General features: G+C 43.8%; 1 protein-coding gene across 1 annotated transcript in view; it reads left to right on the top strand.

The window, feature by feature from the left end:
* The window catches only part of pde1ca (phosphodiesterase 1C, calmodulin-dependent a), a 142,337-nt gene that overhangs the window by 88,728 nt on the left and 36,707 nt on the right, over positions 1 to 16,902 (top strand). Inside the window, exon 14 of the mRNA XM_053412856.1 lies at positions 9,815 to 9,935. Coding sequence (XP_053268831.1) covers positions 9,815 to 9,935 — 121 coding nt within the window. The remainder of the gene's footprint in view (positions 1 to 9,814; positions 9,936 to 16,902) is intronic.

The following is a 16,902-nucleotide window of genomic DNA, read 5'->3' as shown; positions in this document are numbered from 1 at the left end:
ACGTCTATATGCCTAAATGCATTGAGTTGCTGGCATGTGATTGACTGATTAGCTATTTGTGTTAACAAGCAATTGAACAGGTGTGCCTAAGTGGCCGGTTTGTGTGTATATATATAGTGATATTCCCATATCGCACACCATTCATTCACTGTCAACAAGGGAGAGTTGGGGATCAGTATTTTGCCCAAAGTGGAGCTGGAGGAACTGGGTATCAATCCACAGACTTTCTGGATAATGGATGCCCCCTCTATGTCCTGAGTTTGAGTCAGATTAACAACATAAAACTGGGGGCCAGGAGGCTTTTTTTAACAAAGCATTACAGACTGAGCAAATTCTAAAGAAATCCAATTCAATTTTATTTGTATAGCCCCGAATCATAATATACATTATCTCCAGGCATTTTACATAGTAAGGACGATACCTGAAAATTATTGAGAAACCCAACAGTTTCCACAAAAAGCAGCACTTTGGTGACTGTTTAAAGAAAAAACTCCCTCGTTAACTGCAAGAAACCTCTAGCAGAAGCAGACTCATTTTGGGCGGCCATCTGCCTCGACCAGTTGGGGTGAGCGGAGAAAAAGGGGAAGAGAGGAGAGGTGGGTGAAAGTCAGAGATACCTGCAGAGAGAGAGATAGAAAAGCTTTATTTGACACATGTACTCTAGAATCTTAAATTGTAATATGGTTATGGTTAAATTGTAATAAGTGGACATAAAATATGTGGATTAGGATATTTGAATTATAGTAAACAGTAGACGGTCTGTTTATATATAGCGCTTTTCTAGTCTTGATGACCACTCACAGCGCTTTACTGTAGTGTTTTGCAATTCACCCATTCACACACATTCATGCAGTGAATATATGTGCAGCACTTACATTATGAGAAATCAATTTTGGGTTCAATATGATCCCTGCCCAGCTTCACTGCCACTCATGCTCTCCTGCCGCCAATTTTTTTAGTTTTTGTTATTTAGTTAGTCTATTAGTTAAAAGCAATGGTACGTGGTCTGTATTTATATCTGGCCTTTGTAGTCTTGATGACCACTCAAAGCACTACAGTACAGTTTTTTGCCATTCAACAGTCATAAGCTGTTTTCAAAGATGACCTCTGGGTCAAATCTGGAAAATTGGCTACTGAGTTTACCAAGCGTCTGCCTTTCAACGATTCACACCGCGACGGATGCGTTCACAACAGCATCGGAGCAGGAAAGCCGGGTGCAGCAGACAGAGACAGGAAGTGACATATTAACTCCACTGCTCAGATCACAGGATCATGTTTACAACACCTTGACACTGTTATCAGCTCTGAACTGGGCGGCTGTGGCTGATGTGGTAGAAAGCTGTCCTCTAACCAGAAGGTCGGCAGTTCGATATGTGTGGTGTATTGACCGCCTAAGTTTGTCCCTTCACGCTCACTGTTACGATCCTTTATGTTACGTGCATACGTTGTTGCAATCCTCTGTTCTGTGTACAAACTAATACAGGTTTATGAGTAGTTCTCCCGTGTCTCCCGTGTATTCATTATTGGCGATAATAGCGTGAGCACACACCAGTCTGGATCTACACGACTGTCCCTGGGCAAGTTACTGAACAAATGGTAAATGGTTTTGTATTTATATAGCGCTTTCTAGTCTGATGATGAACACTCAAAGCTCTTTACAGTACAGTTTTTACATTCACAAATACACACACAATCATACAGTGCATCTATTAGCAGCACTTTGTTTGTTCTATGAGGGGCAATTCAGGGGTTCAGTATCTTGCCCATGGACACTTCGGCATGAAGATGGGGAAGACTGGGGATCAAACTGCAGACCTTCAGGTTGGAGGACGACCACTCTACCCCTCAGCCACAGCCAAGTGTTGCATATATGGATGCATATGAATTTGTGTTTGAATGGACGAATGACATGAGCTGTACTGTTAAGAGATTTGAGTGGTCATCATGACTAGAAAAGTGGTATATAAATACAGACCATAAATATAAATACAGACCATTTATAGACATTATCTTCCTCATGGTCTCATGGAGGCGCTTTATTGGGGAGATTATCACCAGGGTTGACGAGCTAGATCTGAGCATTTCCTAACACCCTCCACACTTTTTTTTACTATGATTACAGTGGTTTTAGGGCTATGGCATGTGTATTAGACAAGCTTATCAGAAAATAGCTGATGTATGAGAGAACTATTGAGTTTAATGAAAAGTAGTTTCTCGTGATTCTGAAATGTATTGTTTTTATGTGTGTTTTAAAAACACGATTGGAGTACATCTGTGCTACTTAGTATTTGTATTCTGGTGTATTAACTGTCTCTCATGAGATTAAAATTTCATACCCTACATCCATAATGTTGCTTTTGGAGAAAATATTTGTGTGGCAGTAGACCATGCCACGGTGCTCTCACCACAGCAGCCAGAGACGAACCATTCGGATTTGAGAATTTTATTAAGTCGAGACACACACTTGGACAAACTTAAAAAAACTTAAACAAACAAAATTAACCTTCAACTAATGGTGACTAGCTTTAGAGCTCAGTCTTTTCTGGTCACTTCCTGAGTATGCCAGGGTCTTGTGTGTCTCAAGAGTGTTCTCTCAGTCCTCTGTGTCCGGGGCGGTCCTGAGAGTCATCTGTGTCGGAGAGTGTGTCGAGGCAGCTAACACGCTGCCTTTTAACCCTTGTGTTGTTCTTGGGTCGGATTGACCCAGAGTGTGTGTGTGTGTATCTGCGTGCATGCGTGTGATCATCCGCAAGCCCTGGCCGGTCAGGTAGAGGGTTAGGGTGAACCAAGGATTGTCATTTTCCAATTCTCCTGGATGTAGTTGAGACCATTGGATGGATGTCATTCTCGATTCTTCTGGGGGGGGCAGTTAGACCCCCTGGGAGGGCCCTGGGGTGCTGCACTGTGGGGTCAGTCAGACCCACACCTGATTCCAATTGTAATCTAGAGGGGTATATAGAGAAGGCTGTGTCCTATTCACCGTGTGCCACCATCCCTGACCATACCCACGATATCACCTCAGGCGCGTTTCCCTATTGTAACAGCTATTCTCCGAGGATCCCTCCACTGAGCCCGAAGAGGATGCAAAAGAGCCAGACTGAGAAGCGGACGGACAACCAGATGGAGTATGCCGGAGGGGAGCAGCTGCTCCTTCTCTGAGGTTGCTGCGGCTCTAAGCGGGGTCTGTCCGTGCCCCACGATGCACGCGAAGTCCCGCACTGGTGACATAGCATCGTCGTTCAGCCTGTTCATCACACCGACAGTAGAGAAAATCATCCTGGAGATGATGAACCGGGAGGGTCGTCCAAAATATGGTGACGAATGGAAATGGATGGATGAGAACGACCTGCGCGCCTATGTAGGGCTGCTGATCTTAGCTGGGGTGTACAGGTCCCGGGGCGAGGCCGCCGCCAGCCTGTGGGACTCCGAGAGCGGGCGGGCGACATTTCTGCAATGCAAGTGTACACCGGAAAGCCGGGCAGCGACGCCCAGAAGGGAACACAGGGTTGCTGGTAGTGCTCGCTGTAACGGAGGGACTACAAGGTCGTAACGTCACATGCAACAATTACTTCACCTCCTACGAACTCGCGCAGCAGTTGCTGGAGAGGAAGATCACCGTGGTTGGCTTGGTTCAGAAGAACAAGCCCGAGCTGCTCACAGTCAGAGGAAGAGAGCTGTTCTCATCCAAGTTTGTGATCTCAAAGCTACACACCACAGTTGCTACACACTGGAGAAGATTCAGACAGAGTCCCAGAAAGAACGTATGACCCAGAGGCTGCAAAGACACATTTCAAGCTTGACCTGATTATTGTTTCACTGGCTAAGCCAGTTGTTTGTACAATATTTGTTCTGTAATTAAATAAAGCTATGACTCCTCAAATACCTTGTTCATGTTTTTTTCCCAGTACAATATGTTCAACATATCACATGAATGAATGTATAATCTTCATTAGCTGCAGTGCTTACTAATAAATAATAATATATATTAATATATACATTAGTAACAACTATATATACATTTTTATTATTAATATTCAATCAATCAAATTTTATTTGTATAGCCCGTATTCACAAATTACAATTCATCTCATAGGGCTTTAACAGGGTGTGACATCCTCTGTCCTTAACCCTCAGCAAGAGTAAGGAAAAACTACTAAAAACCCTTTTAACAGAGTAAAAATACATAGAAACCTCAGAGAGAGCCACAAGTGAGTGATCCCTCTCCCAGGACGGACAGAAGTGCAATAGATGCCACGTGCAGGAAAACATCATCAAGATTAAAGTCTTCAAGATTAAAGAGTAAAGTCTCTAGCAGCATTTGATGAGGGTAGACATCCCGAAGGACAACCCCAACATGACATGCCAAGCAGTCCCGCTGCAATCACAGTCCATGTTCAGCAACCATCCAGACCACGATCCACCATCCAGACCAGACGCCACTCCTGTCCTCAGTCACCGTCCACCGCCGCCCACCAGGACCCATCACGAGCCACCACCGCGGTCCTGGTCCACCGCCCGTGCCCAATGCCAACGCGACACAGGGTCTGCCACCAGCACCACGATCAGCCCACATAACTCAGAATCCGCCACACTGGATCCAACACTGCGACCCCTGGTGCGCGATCCACAAACCGCAATCCATGGTGCGGCCACAGAGGCCCTGGATCTCCAGGTGAAAAAGCAAAGGGATTCCAGGGAAGGAGAAGAGGAAGGAGAAGCTGGAAAGAGAAGCTCCGTGTGTCATGTGTCATAAAATAGAAAAAGTTACGTTCTTCCGCACTAATTAGCTCTAACTAAAAGCTTTATCAAAAAGGAAGGTTTTGAGCCTACTCTTAAATGAAAAAATGGTATCTGCCTCCCGAACTGAAAGTGGTAGATGATTCCACAGCCGAGGGGCTTGATGGCTGAAAGCTCTGGCTCCTACTCTACTTTTAGAGACTTTAGGGACGACAAGTAGGCTTGAATTCTGGGAGCGGAGTGCTCTAGTGGGTTTATAAGGTACTAACAGCTCTTTAAGGTAAAAAGGCGCTATATTATTAAGGGCCTTGAAGGTGAGGAGAAGAATTTTAAATTCTATTCTAGATTTAACTGGAAGCCAGTGTAGCGATGCTAATACTGTCTCGTCAGGACACGTGCTACGGCATTTTGGACAAGCTGTAGAGTCTTTAACGACTTACTGCTGGAGCCTGATAATAATGAATTACAATAGTCCAGTCTCGATGTAACAAAGGCGTGGACTAGTTTTTCTGCATCTCTTTGTGAAAGGACATGTCTAATTTTGGAAATATTACGCAAGTGGAAAAAAGCGGTTCTAGAAATTTGTTTTAAGTGACTATTAAAGGATAAATCAGGATCGAAGATCACTCCCAAGTTCCTGACTGTTTCATTGGAAGCAAGGGCAATGTCGTCTAGCGCAGCTATATCATTAGATAATGCATCTCTAAGGTGTTTGGGGCCAAGTATTATAACCTCTGTTTTGTCTGAGTTTAATAAGAGAAAATTGCGGGTCATCCAGGTTTTTATGTCCTTGAGACATGTTCGAAGTTTAGTTAATTGATTACTTTGTTCAGGTTTTATTGACAAATATAACTGGGTGTCATCCGCATAGCAGTGGAAATTTACCGAGTGTGTCCTGATAATGTTTCCTAGTGGAAGCATATATAATGAGAATAAAATTGGGCCGAGCACAGAGCCCTTTGGAACACCATGGTTAACTTTGGTGCGCACAGATAACTCATCATTAATTTGCACAAATTGGGAGCGATCAGAAAAATAACATTTAAACCAGTTAAGGGCGGTTCCATTAATGTTAATTAACTGTTTGAGTCTTTGTAATAAAATGTGATGGTCAATTGTGTCGAATGCTGCACTGAGATCTAACAGAACGAGAACAGACACAAGTCCCTGATCTGAGGCTATTAAAAGTTCATTAGTGACTTTTGCCAAGGCTGTCTCTGTACTATGATTGGCTCTAAACCCCGACTGAAAGTCTTCATATATATTATTTTCCTGGAGAAACTCACACAGCTGATTGGCTACAACTTTTTCTAAGATTTTAGACATGAAGGGGAGATTAGATATTGGCCTGTAATTGGCTAAAACCTCTGGGTCTAGAGTGGGTTTTTTGAGTAGGGTTTTTTTGAGGAGGTGTGACTCTCTGTCAGCCTGGCTACAGTGCTGAAAAGAAACCTGGGGTTGTTTCTATTCTCTTCTATTAGTTTTGAATAGTAGGCGGCTCTTGCTTTGTGGAGAGCCTTTTTATATTCTTTAACACTATTCTTCCAGTCTATTAGATTTTCAACATGGTTGCTGGATCGCCACTTCCTTTCTAGTTTTCTTGATAATTGTTTTAACTCATTTGTCTGGGAATTATACCACGGAGCTAATTTACTATGTTTGACATTTTTCTTTTTTAGAGGCGCTATTGAGTCTAATGTTAATCGTAATGAGTCTGCAGAGCTATCAACGAGGTGGTCGATCTCAATGGAACTCAGGTTTTTAAAGAATTTGTAGTTAATACCAAGTCAAGTGTGTGGTTACAACAATGAGTAGGTTTGTGCACACACTGACTGAAACCAATAGAGTCTAGTATTGAAATAAATGCTATGCTAAGGCAATCTTTATTATTGTCAACATGAATATTAAAGTCACCAACAATAATAATTTTATCGGTCTTTAAGACTAAGTTTGATAAAAACTCAGGGAATTCCTTTAAAAATTCAGAATAAGCCACCGGAGCACGGTAAACTACAGCAAATATGATTGGCTGTTGGTGGTTCCTAGATTGGCGTGGAAGACTAAGAACCAGACATTCAAATGATTTGTAGCTGAGTTTAGGTTTAGGATTAATTGATAGACTGGAGTTAAAAATGGCAGCAACTCCACCTCCTCGCCCAATTTCTCTGGGAACCTGTGAATTTATATGACTGGGGGGAGTAGATTCATTTAGACTGACATATTCATCAGGATGCAGCCACGTCTCAGTAAGGGACAATAAATCTATGTTGTAATCGGAGACTATTTCATTAACTAAAAGAGCCTTTTTTGACAGTGATCTAATGTTTAAAAGACCACATTTAAAAGTCTGGGTTTCCTGTGTTGTTTCACAGGTTGTTTTAATTTGTATTCGATTTTTGTGTGGAGTTCTCGCTCTGTTTTGGTTTAATTTCAATAATTTAATCGGACGGTGAACACACACAATCTCTATGGGGTTATGTGACTGATCCAGAGGGAGCGCAGATAAGTGTTTAGCACTGCAGCTCTGCTTCCTGGTCCCAACTATGGGTTGTCATGATATAGACTGAGTAATATTCCTAGATAAGAGAGCTGCTCCATCCCAAGTGGGATGAACGCCGTCTCTCCTAACAAGACCAGGTTTTCTCAAAAAAGTTAGCCAATTATCTACAAAGCCCACGCCGTTTACAGGACACCACCTCGACAGCCAGTGGTTAAAAGATAAAATGCGGCTAAACATTTCGTCACCTGTTGTATTAGGGAGCGGGCCAGAGAAAACTACTTTGTCCGACATCGTTTTAGCAAAAGCACACAAGGACTCAACATTCAATTTAGTGATCTCCGACATACGAAGCCGGGAGTCGTTGCTGCCGACGTGAATTATGATTTTATTTTATTTACCTTTTTTAGTTTTAGCCATTAACTTAAGTTTAGATTCGATGTCGCCGGCTCTGGCCCCTGGGATACAATTAACTATAGTCGCTGGTGTCGCTAACCTGACGTTTCTCAGAACCGAGTCGCCAATGATCAGAGTTTGTTTATCAGCGGGTGCCTCGCTGAGTGGAGCGAATCTATTTGAAACGTGAGCTGGTGGCTCTTTAATCGTGGGCTTTTTAAGACTAGCACTATGCCCCCTCCGGACCGTCACCCAGCTGCCCTGGGCTCCCTGCTGCACGGGACTAGTCAGGGGGCTGCTACTTAAGGCTAAGCTACGTGATAAGCTAGGTGGCTCCGCGGCTAGCGGGAGCCGGCTAACTACAGCTAACGGAGTTTCTAATTTTGTGTGGGAGGGGTTTACCCACGTGTGTACTGAAATGACCCAGGGTGACCAATATCAGCAGATCTACCAGCCAATCATGAGTGACTTTTCGTTTCCTCAAATGGTGAGTCGAGAGAAGCCGTCACCAGCGGCTTCACTCCAATCCATCTACTAATTAGATCTCACCTTTGCGCCGCGGCCCCCCCTTGTGATGTTTATTGTCCTTTCCAAGTGTTATCGTCGCTGGAGAACGCGGAACTCACGTCCTATAAACAGCCACTAACTGCAAGGGATTGGGTGGGTTCTAAGAGCTTTCCTTTGACGGAAATTCAGTTTTTCGTCTAGTGAGGAGGATGACTGCGCGCTGGCCTCTGGTTTTCTTTCACATCATCATCAAGGTCTCTTCCTACAAAGCCTTTGTGATATGGAGAGAGATCAACCCAGTGCCTCAGCCCTCATTAAAGCTGGAGCTCAGGTGTGGGAGCGAGAGGAGAGCACAAAGGAGTGGAGACAGACACGAAGCGGCCGGCATGAGACGTGGAAGAAGCTACTTTGAGAAGGATCTACATGACGGGCAAGTTTTTGGAGGATATATTTACCGTTTGATGAACTTTTATGTTTTGCTTCCGGAGAGACTTTTGTTAACTAAATAAACCGGACCCTTCATTTGAAACGCACTGCCCTACACCCTGCTTGGTGGTAAAACCTCTGGTGATACCACAATATGTACATGTTTCTGGTACATAAAGTGCACTTAGGTGACCTTTACAGAGTGAAGCGGTCTTGCTGGTTGTGGCTCCTGTTGTTGTGCCTCTGTTGGTCAAACTTTGTGTCGTGGTCAATTGCTCGTACTAAAAGTCCTTAGATAGGCCATGGCATTGCTTACTTTCCAAAGGTTTTAGCAGTCTCGTCTAGGCAGGCCTGCTTGGAGGTTAGAAGAGCTTGAGTAGGGAGAGGTCTCCCTGGCTGGGTTTGCAGAAGAGCTACACCAAAAGAAGGGGAGCTGGGCTTTTATTGGCCTGGTGACTTCATGGGTCATGGTGCATAGAGTGACCAATAGTGGTTCGAAGGGGCAGGTTTAACACCTAGGTGTGAAGTTGAAGGAGACTGAGTTCTTGAAGCTGTCCTTTGTCTTCAGAACAAGGGAAACATGTGGTTGCAGGCTTTGGCTACACATGTAGGTCTAACTATTGCTCACAAACACTAGGTCCCAACAAACGTGTCCATTGATTCATTCCTAAGAAATCAATAAAAGTGTTCCAAAATCTTGCCACAATGTCAGTCTGCAACATTTTGTTTATATCCGAAATGGTAATGGAAAGCATTTTTTAACCTGTTGAGCATCACTTGTCTGTGTGTGTGCGTCATCAAATTTCAAACTGGTAATTATGTAGGAATATCAGATCAAGACATTTATTTAGCCAAAATGCACTGATGTTGCAGACAAAATTCAAATTGGCTGACTTTATTCATTAGGTTCAGGATACAGCCCCCAAAAGCTTTTTTGTAGGTCTTTGTTTACTGAATTTCACACATGCAGGTGAAACATTGTGCAAGGGCTAAGACTTGAAAACTTGAATGAAACAGAATCTTTTAAGCCTTTGGTATAATCTCAACCGCCTGCCCAATGACGCAATCAACCAACACACAAATGGATAGGGGTGCAAACATAATAAATTGTAAATGTGCAGCATGTCTGGGGGCTATATGTGAATTACTTACAATATTTGACACTCAGTTCAGTTTTTGATGTAATGTCAGATTTTCTGGTAAACCACATTGTACACAAGTGAAGTTTGAAATGCTTACTGTTTCCTGCAGGATTCATTGACTTCATTGTGGAACCAACTTTCACTGTGTTGACGGAAATGATTGAGAAGATTGTGACACCAGCCATTGAGGAGGCATCTTGCTCTGGATTGGCCAGTTTCAGGAGCTCAAGGTGACCAGACACAAGACCCTCATGTTTTTTTGTGACACTCCTCACACTCATATTCATAGAAGTACTGATGTAATCCTACCATTAGAAGCAGGGATCAAATGTTATTAAGTCTACAGAGATTGGAAAACAATTAGTTTTTTTTATAAATCCAGACTTATCCGGTGATATATGGAGCGGGAGAGACTGGCAAGCATCTTCACTAATAGCTTTTCCACATCTAGGAGACTAATGGGTCATTAAGAGCATGATTCCTTGGGTCTTTAACCGCTTGAGCTATCATGGCCCGTATTCGGGACATGATACGCCCGCCAGGTGTGGTTTTTTATCGATCAGCGTCAAACATTTTTATTTAAAGAACTGTGTCGTACAGCTAGGTACTAATGCAACATATCGTTAGAAAGCTAAGATTCTCCTGATTCCACTGATGTAAACCATTTAAAGATCTGATCACCACAGCCAATACAATCAACGTAATAGTCAGACAACTTACCAAAAAAAATAATTAAGACAGTCGACGTCACTCACCTAAGAAGCATGATATTAATCCACAGATCGATAACATTCCAACAAAAACGGTGTTAGTACATTGATAAAGGTCCAGACGATCGAATCCAGTAACATAATCACTCCATAGCACACTATTTCATCAAAGAATAGCCACAGCCAGCTGATGCGTAATCTCAGAGTAGCCAGCAGCTACGTGCCAACTTTGACTTATTTTCCGTCCTAACTTATGTTAGCATGTAATCAAAGCAGCTCTCTGGATCTCAAAATGGTGGCTGCACTCTGACCTTTAGATGGACAGCTCATTCGACCCAATTGGAGAAGGAAGGGATTGTCCACAGCCGGCAAAAGCCAACGAGAGCCCTCGTTTACAGACAGTGCGCGCCCTTCTTCTGACGTTTACAGACTCAGCCAACTGCAATCGACTGTTGTTATGACCGTTATGATCGTTTAGCCAATTACATTTTCCAGCGCCTACGTGTCCTCCGCGACCTGATAGATAAATATAAACACACAGCAAGTCACTGCACAACAGCGAACACCTGGTTCCAGAGCATCTCATCTCCGTGCGTAAAAGTACGGTAAGTGAGCAGTGCTTTTGAGACCCGTGCGTAAAAGTCAGAGAGCGTTGCTGTGAGATCCGTGCGCAGAATCCAGTCTTGCTTTGGATGGTGTGGTGAAACGTTTAGAGAAACGAAACTTCACGACCGAACAAGCCAGGGATCTGTGTTATCGGCATGCCAGCGACAAGTCTGATGATGACGTATCAGAGGAAGACAGCGACCAGTCGTTTGACTCCGGGGCAGAGGCCATGTTTCAGGAAGGACGAGACATTACTCTTGACAAGTACGTATTTTATTATAATATATAACTTATAAATTACTGTGTGTGTGTGTTCGTGTTGTTGATTAGTAAAAGGTGTGGATTTAGATGTGGAAGAGATGATTGTTTACTTTGTTTGACGATGGGAATGTGAACAGGTTTGCATATACATGTGGGGGAAGATGTTTGTTTGTGTAGAATGCATACATGTCGAAAGTCAATACAAAATGTTATGGATACATATCTGATTCAGATACAGCTTGGGAGCCGGTTACCTCGCGTCCAGCCAGCAAGCGGCCACGTAGAGTGGAGCAGCAGGACAGTTCCTCAGGAGAGGAGCCTAATCCCCCAACTCCACAGAGAGGTTCTGCCAGCAGGAGAAGACCACGAGGCAGAGGACGGGGAGGGAGAGGGAGGGCGAGAGGGAGAAGCGGCAGCAGCCGAAGTCAAGCCGGTGTGTCAGCCATCCCATCTGGAGAGAGATGGAATGATGTTGATGAAGCAGATCTCTACAGCGACGTACACAGTCCTGCAGCTTTTTCAAATGTATTTTACTGACTCCATTTTACCGACAGTCCTTCGTAACACAAATGACTTTGGCTCGAAGAACTACTCCACACCCACCAAACCAAATAGTTTGACAATACAGGACATGTTTTCATTCATGTCCATGGTTATTTACATGGGTATTGTAAAATGCTGTGGATTTAACGACTATTGGCGACAGAGCCAACTGTACAATTTGCCATTCCCGAGACATGTAATGAGTGGTGGGAAGTTCCTCAGAATCTCCCGGGCACTTCACCTCAGTAGCTTGGTGGCGGATGCTGCTAACGAACAAAGTAGAGGCACAGCAGACTTCGACCGACTCTGCAAAATCAAACCGATCTACAACATAAGAGACGCCTGTAGAAGGAATTATCACCCGCGCCAAGATATTTCCATCGATGAGCGCATGGTTGTCTCCAAAGCCCGCATTGGACTGAAACAGTACATGAAGAACAAACCTGTTTGCTGGGGTTACAAACTCTTCATTCTGGCGGACTCCAGGAACGGTTATACATGGGACTTTTTTGTCTATCAGGGGAAGTTACAGGGAGTTACTGGCAAGGGGCTGAGTTACGAATCTGTAATGAAGCTCATTGACACACCATTGCTGGGATCGGGCTACAAGCTCTTTGTGGATAATTTTTATACAAGTCCCATCCTTTTCCGCGACCTCCTTCAGAAGAGGATTTGGGCGTGTGGAACCATCCGCACAAACAGAATTGGTTTCCCAAAAAGCAATGTCAACGCTCTGGTCTCGAAGTCTTCCCGTGGCAGTATCCGTTGGATCAGGAAGGACTCCCTCCTCTTTGTCCAGTGGCGAGACACGAGGGACGTCTCCATGTGCTCAACACTCCACACGGCCCATGCACGGAGACAGTGCAGAGGAGAGTCAAAGGTGCAGATGGGCAGTGGTCATTGAAGAACATCCTGGTTCCACCAGCAGTGAAGGAATACAACAGGTACATATTATATATTTACCGATGTTTTATGCGCTTTGAAATGTAATAATTTGTGTACTTCATATAGTTATAGTATATTTTTATCAATCTTGTGTTTTTCTGTCCAACCAGGTGTATGGGTGGAGTGGACCTCTCTGACGCCCTGATAGGGTATTACAAAGTCCTCCACAAGACGATCTATCACTTCATGGACATCGGGATAGTGAATGCCTTTCTCCTCCAAAAAGACCTTGCACGAGGTAGAGGAAAGTTACCTATGGCCCAGACGACTTTCAGAGAGACCCTCATCATGGAGCTGGCAGAGGTGGGATCTCCCACCACAGCCAGAACCGTACCACCTCCTGCTCCAGTCACAACACACCACAGGCTGGTTTATATCTCTGGGCACAGCACCAATGGTCGGCTGAGGGGCAGGCTGTGCCATGCAAAGACACCAATGAAGTGCCCCTCCTGCGATGTGCCTCTGTGTTTTTTACCCAATCGCGACTGCTACAATGCCTGGCATGTTGCCAAAAACATGTGAAAGCTAAGTATTATTTATGTTAATTATCATGGATAGATATTTACCGCATCTGTACGGCTTTTCTAATTGCTCCGACTTATTTTTTCCCATATAGATCCATCGCGGTGCATGGGTGGTGACATCCTGATAGGGCACTACAAAGTCCTCCACAAGCCTCCTCCTGCGGTGTGCCTTTGTGTTTCGTCCCCGGTCGTGACTGCTACAATGGCTGGCATGTATCAAAAAATATGAAAGATGTATATTTGAATACATTTTTAACCATATGACCAGTTTTGTCTCCTTTATATAAAAGTATGATTTTTAGTGTAAAAGTAGCCTTTTTAGCCTATTTGGTTACCATGGATACCAAGGGTCCTTTGGAGCCTCCAATTGGCCTTTTTGGAAAACGCCCAGACATGCCCTTAGTAAAACATCTGTAAAATATTAATTTCCTTTGGTATTGTGTTCAAATTTGAACTTGAGCTAGTCAATGCTTCATGCTAGGGTCCCATTGTGTTTTGCAGCTCATAAGTCCCAGCTATAGTCGTCAGCAGGCATCTGTTTACCAAAAATATTCAGGCGAAAATAAAACCTTCTACCTCACTGTGTGCCAACTGCTAATACTCAATGCCAGTAGCACTTATAGTGATTCTGACTGTTGGGGAAGGAAGATCAGAATGTTACCTTTCAAAATAGACCAAGATCATGCATGTACTCCAAATGGTTCAAGAACAGCTTTCAATTTAATTTGGGTGTCCTCAAACAGACGTTTTAGGCGAATTTCACCCGTTTCTTAAGAGGTTAACTTCTTTCCATAAAACCGATATGGATGCCTGATTGATAGGAGGAAGAGTTTTGGGGGGACCAATTTAGAAAAAACCTTAAAGGGGACATATTATGAAAATTCCACTTTTGTAGTGCTTCTACACGTTAATTTTGGTATCTGGCATGTCTACCGTCCCAAAAACTCTGGGAAAAAACAACTCCCGCGATTTGTTGTGGTTCATCTATTTCAGAAACGATACGCTAGAGTGCGTCGAATGGGATTACGACCGAAGTAAACGTCACACCATGCCCATGTAGGGAGTGTTGCTTCTTAAAAAACTTTATTGATCCACCACACACATGTGAACATACATAAACTTAAAATAAAGTGACTACCTTTGCAGCTTAGTCCGGCTTCTCTCCAGTGTCTCAGTCTCTGAGGCAGCGAAGACGCTGCCTTTTAAGCGTGAGGACCCATCAGCTCCCCTGCGCTGATTGATCCTCTGTGGTGCAGGCGAGGGTGCTCTCCCAGCCCCCTCACCTCACATATAGAATCATAAATTGTAGCTTGAATAGATTTGCCTAATATAAGTAAGTATGCCATAATGAGGGTAATCAGTGATAAAATGTTCAGGTTGCATCCGATGATTTTCTAAGAAAAGTCTTTCTGCTGACACGAAAACACTGTGCTTCACATAAAGCATATCAGCTGTGTCATCCTGTGACAGATTCCAAAACATTTGTCCTCCAAAACTACTGGGAAAAACTCAGCACCATATTCACATGTCCATGGCATACTAAGCTGTTGATTCTGCTGGCTCGTATCGAAATTGCAAGGATTTTTCTTATGTCCCGAGCACATCCGGTGAGAGGCCCTATTGTATTTCAAAGGATTTGTATTTCCCTTTTGGGGCTTTTTCAGGGCCTATACATGCTCAAATTGTTTCCGAACTTTGCAGGGAATTCAAAACCCCTGAGGTAACTGTATTTGAGTAATTTTAAATGGGCGTGGAAAAATGGCTCAACGGTGCCATCTAAGGAAAAGCCCCTCAGTTAGCTTTCAACGGTCTGCACTAAAATTGTAGCCCAGGTGTATCATGACCAGACAAACAAAAAAGGTTGGAGGTGTAATAGGAAAAATGAAACAAGAAGCACGCCATTTTGACTTTAGTGGCCATATTGGCCATTTCCCCCATTTTTACTTTGCTGTACTTGTCCCAGGGCTTTCATCAGATCAACTTCATATGGAGAAGGCTTTCAAAGGTTACTCTCCCTGCAAGCTGCTGTATGGGAGAAAAGTCAGGGAACCCCTTGATGTGCTTCGGGATGAGTGGGAGCATCATGAGAGTCCCCAGCCAGTTCCTGTTTTCCAGTATGTCCTCCAAATGAGAGAGAAAATGGAGCAGATGGCTAAATTGGTGCATGACAATATGGAGAAAACACAGTTGAGGAGAAAAATCACTGATGATATTGGAACTAAAGCCAAAGTGTTCCAGCCAGGACAAGAGGTGTTCCTTCTTCTGCCAACATCGAACAAGAAGCTGCTAGCACGCTGGCAAGGCCCCTTTGAAGTATGTAGGAAGTTGGGTCCTGCCACCCTATGACATTAGTATGCCACTGTATAGGAGAAAGAAAAAACGTTTCATGTAAATCTACTCAATCAGTGGCACTCTCGAGCAGACCATCTCCTGTTGAGAGCTGTCAAGAAAGAGGAGGATCAAACTGACCAGTTTCTTCCACAAAACACAGATGACTAGGATTTTTCTGATTTGCTCTCAGACATGTAGGAGCAGCTGCTGGCCATTAATCCTCCAGATTTGTTTGTCGACAAACCAGGCTACACCTCCTCAGGGGAGCACAATATTAACCTTAAGGATCCCTAAGCCGTCAAATAATGTATAGAGGTCCTGAGTGGCTTCTTCCTGCTTTAAAGGAGGAACTCAAACGGATGAAGTCTTTGGGGGTCATTGAAAGGTCACAGAGCGAGTAGAAAAGTCCAGTAGTGCCGGTCCTGAAAAAGGAATGATCCATAACATTTTGTATTGACTTTCGTAAGTTCAACTCTCAAATTTTAGATGACCTTATTAAGCGCATTGTTATGGCCAAGTACATAAGCACATTAGAGATATGTAGAGGTTATTGGCAGGTGCCTTAGCTCCTGAGATCAGGCAGTACACTGCCTTTAGATCACCTCAAGGCCTTTTTCATTTAACTGTTATGCCCTTTGTGTTACAGGGAGCACTTTCCACCTTTCAAAGACTCACTGACCAAGTCCTGGCAGGGACGAAGTCTTTTTCAGCACCTTAACTTGATATTATCATCTATAGTCTTACATGGGAGGAACATGTGCAGCATCTCAAAGAGCTTCTGCAGCGGGTTTGACAGGGTGGTACAGGCGATTTGTGCCCCACTTTGCAACATTGGCAGCTTCTTTAACCAGTCTGACCCACAAGTCATACAAATTCGCACGTTCCCAGAGAATTCGGCCGAGGAGGTGGAGCTGCTGCTATTTTTAACTCCAGTCTATCAATTAATCCTAAACCTAAACTCAGCTACAACTCATTTGCATGTCTTGTTCTTAGTCTTCAACACCAACAGCCAATCCTATTTGATGTAGTTTACCGTGCTCTTGGGGCCTAGGGGAGAGCGGGGTAATGTGAGACATTTTTTACATTTCCTCCCCTCTAGGCGAGCTAAACTGATATATTAGTAAAATTTACACATTTCCCGTTAATTCAGGATGTTTCCTAGCAATGAAAATGATCGGAAGGTCTTCATGACAAAGGGCAGTGAAAATATGATTGTTTTATAAAAAGCGGTCTTGTGTGTCACTTTACCCCAGCTAAGGGGTAAAGTGAGACAGACC

This window comes from Pleuronectes platessa, chromosome 20 (genome assembly GCF_947347685.1).
Source record: "Pleuronectes platessa chromosome 20, fPlePla1.1, whole genome shotgun sequence".
NCBI lineage: Eukaryota > Metazoa > Chordata > Actinopteri > Pleuronectiformes > Pleuronectidae > Pleuronectes > Pleuronectes platessa.
This window is presented reverse-complemented; position numbering and strand designations above follow the sequence as displayed.